This window comes from Micropterus salmoides, unplaced genomic scaffold, assembly GCF_014851395.1.
Source record: "Micropterus salmoides isolate LMB-PRFRI ecotype aquatic unplaced genomic scaffold, ASM1485139v1 Ms_hic_scaffold_15, whole genome shotgun sequence".
Lineage (NCBI taxonomy): Eukaryota > Metazoa > Chordata > Actinopteri > Centrarchiformes > Centrarchidae > Micropterus > Micropterus salmoides.
The window spans coordinates 27042772-27048771 of NW_024040596.1; the positions used below are offsets into that span (position 1 = coordinate 27042772).

At 41.5% G+C, this 6000-nt stretch overlaps 1 protein-coding gene across 1 annotated transcript in view; it reads left to right on the forward strand.

The window, feature by feature from the left end:
- Positions 1-5217, forward strand: part of plcl1 (phospholipase C like 1) — an 89287-nt gene extending 84070 nt beyond the window's left edge. Inside the window, 2 exon segments of the mRNA XM_038721353.1 lie at positions 343-452; positions 2469-5217. Coding sequence (XP_038577281.1) covers positions 343-452; positions 2469-2675 — 317 coding nt within the window. The 3' untranslated portion in view covers positions 2676-5217.
- Positions 5218-6000: the final 783 nt, after the last annotated feature.

The following is a 6000-nucleotide window of genomic DNA, read 5'->3' on the forward strand; positions in this document are numbered from 1 at the left end:
ACACACTGCAGTTCTGTTTCAGATGTAATGCACCAGTATGACAGCTGCGCCTTTACAGTGAAAACCAAACATGTGTAGATGTCTTAAACCCTCTCACTGCCTTAGTTGAGTCCTGACCTCTAACTGCCAATATAAATGTCATGAGGATGGTTCTTTTGCATAAATATGTAAATTAAGTATCTGACAACCAACCCATAAAGACTTGTTTTTGACACTTGCCTCGAGTTAGTCACAAAAATTATTCAACCCCTTAGCCTGACAGTTATATTTCACCTGAATTTGAATTGTTGATGCCAACCCACGCCTGTAAACTGATGCTAAGCTCCCTTTTGGGTTTTTCAGGCATGGACTTCCATGAGGATCTTTCTCGGCTTGGGGAAAAGGAGGGACTGAAGGGACGCAAGCTAAGCAAAGCTGTGGAGAGTTTCACCTGGAACATCACTGTGCTCAAGGTACCTCAAAGCAAAACATAATGATAGAAAAACCCTTGGATTTTATAGGATCTGTGGCAGTTAAATGCCTGTTGCTGTGTGGTAATAAGGGTTAGGGGTTGAGACGGTTGAGAGAATCTGAAAGAGTTTAAAATAAGGCTGAAAATTTATTTTGAAAGACGTTTTCTTCCGTGTTTCATTTTAAAAGAAGAATTAAACCTTTTTATTTGCTGCTGCAGTACTGTAGTGGACACACAACTCCAGCTGTCCATACAAAGTTGAATGCAATAAAAAGGAACAAACTCACTCCATGGTTCAGCTAAAGCTAATAGCAGTCTGTCATAGTACATTCAAAATGGTTATTAGTTGTTCTCATTGCTAAAATAGGCACTTACCCTAATTACCTTTTGGCATCCATCTGTTCCTCATCACTGCAATAAAATGCTCTGTTAGGCTTTGAAAAGGCCACTTTCATTTGACACGGAAGACCACTTTATCACCATGCTGGCTTTGGTTGATGTGCTTCTTTGCAATGAATCTAAACTGTGAAATTGTCCCCCATTAACTGCATTTAACCTAAGATGCTGTTGTGTTCTGATGTAAAGAAAAGGACAGATGAAACCTGTATGTGTACTTATTCACCAGGGAGTATTAAATTTGCTCAGCACAAAAATGTTCACCTGCTAAAAGACTTAATGGCTGTGTTCGAAACGGAAGGCAGTTGCCTTGATTCCTCGATACTGTAATAGACAGCTGCAGCAGAAGGCATTTCATTCAAGTGAAGGCAGCTCTGTTTACATTGGTTTCGAACAGCCTTCTAGGCCAGCACTTAGGGCAACGTGTGGCGTCGGCACGCCGTCTTCTCTCTGATAGCCAGAAGAGACGCTAGCCTTAGCATCAGCTAACTAGCTATTGAAAAGCCAAACGGCTAACAGACGCCTCAGAAATCACACTGAACAAACTTGGTTGGTTACAGTCACGGGCTAATATGATAGTTCAGTCTTTAGTTCTCACTAGATTTTCAAAAATCTAAGCGAGAAAACTACTAAAAACTTTTAAAAACATGTATTTCAAATTCGGCTTGTTTGTCCGCCAACTTGGCAGTTTTTGAAAGCTATGGTGGCGGCGGCTGCAGCCGCACTCCTTTGTGGTTGATAGTCAGCATCAAGTCACCATCAATGCTGCCCATTGGCCATTACTGGGGCAGCTTGAAGGCATCTCAGGAGACAGGAAGAGATCGTTCGAGCCGTTTTGAACAGCACTCGATGCCTCGCTGTCCTGTTAGACACCTTCTGAGACAGCAGTTTAGCCCATTTTGAACAGCCAATATGTGCATTTTGGATCTTTATACATGCTGACATGAAACAGGAAGAGGCAACAATTCAGCTTTTTGCATGTTTACAAATGTTTTGTTTAAGATTTTCAGGATTTAATTTTTTAAATATCTTTAATAAAATTTTTAAGCTGGTGTAATCATTTACTTTTATATTAACAATGGATTAAATGATTATGTATATGTGAAAGAGGTTGTTCTTTGTGACAGACCCACAGAGAAAAAGCACACGACTGGCAGTTCCCCTTAGCTCTCCAAGCTTTCTTATAGCTTCTTGTTTTGGTTTTTCAGTCTGCGAATCAGCTTGTTAACCTTGTTTCCACCTAGAGCAGGCAGCTGTTTTCTGAAGACTACCTGCCCAGCACAAAACAGCAACTAGCTGGTGAATCAAGCAGAGCATCTCACAGCTAAAGAGTCAGAAGTGTTCTTCATGAGTTGGTGAAAACAAAAACAGAACTGAATGGAGAGTGAATGTTGGACTTGGACTGGAAATGCTTGGTCAGCTGCCTCCAAGTGACCCAAAAAACATAAATGAATGCAGCTTTAAATCTATTGCTAAAGATTTCTGCAGTTGTTCAGGATTAGCCTCCTGCCAATCACATCCCAGGAAACAAGCCCAGCTAATAATAGCCTGTATAACAGAATCAAATGCTATACTTCCACCTTCAGCTCTAGTTGAAATGTATTCTCCCTGTGTGCTGCAGGGTCAGAGTGATCTGTTACGGGGAGCTAAGATGGATTCCCTGGATGCCCTGAGGCAGCTGGCCTTGGCATGTGAAGCCTGTGGACTCACCTCCTCGTCCTCTTCCTCCAACTCCTCGTCCTCCACCTTCTCCACTGCCGAGCTGCACTACTCCTCCCACCCCCTGTCAGGCCGTCGAAGCAGCACACACGGCAACGGACGCATCTGATACCCCTCCCCCATCCAAAGATGAAAAGGGAGTGGACAGAATAATTACAGAGGATAAGAGAGAAAAGGAGGCAGGAGAGCGAGAAAGACTGGTGTAAAAAGCACCACAGGAGACATGATTTTCTTTCTGACAGAGTGTATCCCTTTATCCAGTGCAGTAAGTGTCTAGACTAGCCTAGACCAGAGCAGTATATCTGTTAAAGCCTTATAGTGAGTTCAATTTATCACTGAGGGTCCAGCCTGCGGAGAGGCTTTTCATGAATGTCGTAACTTTGAGGTAGTGAAACATAGAAAGGCACTCCACGCAGGTGCTTGAATGGTTCCTACTTTTTTTTTCTGAGAAAAAAAGTGTGACTCACATTATAACTCTGCAGGGTTTTCCCTCATTAGAGGGGAAATCATAGACACCTGAATAATTTGTGACAACGGGGCTGTTGTGGAGCTGACGTTTATGGTTCTGTTAGTGTTTCAGTTCAGAGATAGAATGCAGAATGGAGTTGATATAGAGCTGATGGGGCGAGTTATTCTTTGCCTCAGCATTTCAGCATGTACCTTTTGAAGGCAGCAAGATATATATGTGATTGTGTGTTTGTATGTGTGTGCACATGGCGGAGAGGGAAAGGTTCTTTAAGAGATTGATTGACAGGATGTGACCCACATAAAACACAGATGAAGAGTAACTAATTCAAGTAGCCTAGATTTATGGTGTAATACTACTTTTTTAAACTCACAAAGCTTTTATGGTATCCCTACTTTTGTTTTTAGATAGAACTAAAGTTACTGCAATAAAACTTCAACTTAAGACAGATATAACAGACAGTAAATGACAGGGAGTATTTGATGTCCACATGAAACCTTTTCCTATACCTGATTGGCTGAGCGTACCCCTTGTCTTTGGTCCTCAAACGCTAAAAACATGGTGGCTGTTCTGGTTACATCACATTTTTCCAAAGCTGTCAAAGCTGCAAATTTTGTTCTTCATTGAATTTCAGATGAAAAATAGACCTCATCTAAAGTACCAACAATGAGGTTTGGGAGTATGGAGCTGTAGAAAGTCACATACATCTGAACATCAGCTGATTTTATCTAATTGACTGACTTGTCTTTTCAGACTTCAGTCTCTTAGCAAATACTAAGCTCTTTCCTGGTTTGTTTAAAAGGCATTAAATAACTCCACAGATTAGTTGATACATGCAAAACATCAATTACCGCATTCGACAGATTCCGAGGATTAGTACATTTTCTAAACTTTAACTAAAATACAGAAGCACTCACACACAGGGTCTTGTTATCACCACTTGATAGCCTTTGAGTCTGTCATGTTCGCTTGGAGAGTGGATAGCTTGAAACAGGAGGAATGAGGTGTTGTGGAGAAGAGTAATTGGAGAAGTGTGTTGATACTGTAGTACTGCTGTAGTACATGTGTGGATCACATAACCTCCTCACGACACCAGCATGTAGGTAATTGGACTCTGTACGTGTGCGTTTGTGTGTAGGAAGAAGAGATTCCTGCAGCACTGATGAAGTACACTGTATTGATGTAGCAATAATAATAGTGGTACATTACAAGAAAGTCAATGAGGCTGTGTACTGGCTGAAAGATTGAAAACAATATTACTAACTGTATGGCTCAGTGATGCTTATAAATGTGTATGAAAACAACTACAAAAATGCTGTCTACTGATCAAGGCTTGTAGTTGTGCGTACCTGTCTGTGATGGCCACCTCTTGGTCTTTGAGTGTAATTGTGTATTTCTTCTTAATGCAGGAAAACACCTGATATTTGTTCTTTAACTTCAGCTTTTGTACTCATTTTCTTGGATCTTGTAATGCTGCGTTTGAACCAAACTTGACAAAAGTGATGCCAAGCAACACACAGGACTAAGCTGTTAGATTTACCTCCTTGAATATTGTCACACCTTACTATTCTCTGGTGAACAAAAGTATATCTCCACTGTTGGGGATTTTTTAGTCTTTGAAATGAAATGGAAATACATGTCTCAGAATGCATCATCATCCAGCTTTAAAACTACGCTGTTTTCTTGATTTCCAAGTCGTTAGCATTTTGGTTTTGCATTGGTTGATGTAATTTAAAAAGACAAGTAAGGCAGGTGTTTGAAAAGGTTTGATTAACAATTACTCATGATCTAGTGCACCATAGGTATTTTTTAAACAGTGGATTTGAACAAATGTATTCCCACCTGAATCTACTGGAGCTGAAAGTGCAGAGTGGGACATTTTGAATGTTAATTCTGCCCTTTGAGGGAGGCAGGAAGGTCGACCGATGAGAGACGAGGGTCACAGCTAAACATTGTAACAGATCAACCAGCCGGTGGCATTTTGCAGTAGACGGGGTGAGAAACACTGAAACACGGGGAGGACACTGAGGTTTACCAACTTGTTAAGCCCCTTTTAAGTGCTTGTGCAGGACTACTGTTTTTTTCTGAATGACATCCCATATTTTTGTATTCTGTTTTGTTGCCTTTCAGTTATCTACACATCCCTTTCCTTTTTTTAATACTATTAACCTCTTTTGTACCTCCACTTGTCTCCATCCTGTTATTCCTGCTGCTCTTCCGGAGGCTTCAGGTGGGGAGTAACAGAGCTGATGTACTGAGTCATAGCCACAGGAGGAGGTTGACCTACTAACATTTGCGTGTGAGTGTTTTTCTTTGTGTGTGTGTGTGTGTGTGTGTGAGAGAGAAGGCATACGCTCTTAAAAGACATACACTGAACAAAATTATAAACGCAACACTTTTGTTTTTGCTCCCATTCATCATGAGCTGAACTCAAAGATCTATGACTTTATCTATGTACACAAAAGTCCTATTTTTCTCAAGTATTGTTCACAAATCTGTCAAAATCTGCGTTAGTGAGCACTTCTCCTTTGCCGAGATAATTCATCCACCTCACAGGTGTAGCATATCAAGATGCTGATCAGACAGCATGGGTATTGTCTTAGGCTGGCCACAATAAAAGGCCACTCGAAAATGTGCAGTTTCACTGTGTTGGAAGGGCCCGGGGAGGTCCGGAAACCAGTCAGTATCTGGTGTGACCGCCATTTGCCTCACACAGTGCAACACATCTCCTTCGCATAGAGTTGATCAGATTGTTGATTGGGGCCTGTTGAATGTTGGTCCACTCCTCTTCAATGGCTGTGCGAAGAAGCACTCAGGTCGAGACCCCGATGAGGACGACCCGCATGAAGATGAGCTTCCCTGAGACGGTTCCTGAGAGTTTGTGCTTAAATTCTGTGGTTATTCAAACCGATTGTTGCACCAACTTTCCGGGTGGCTGGTCTCAGATGATCTTAGATGTGAAGATGCT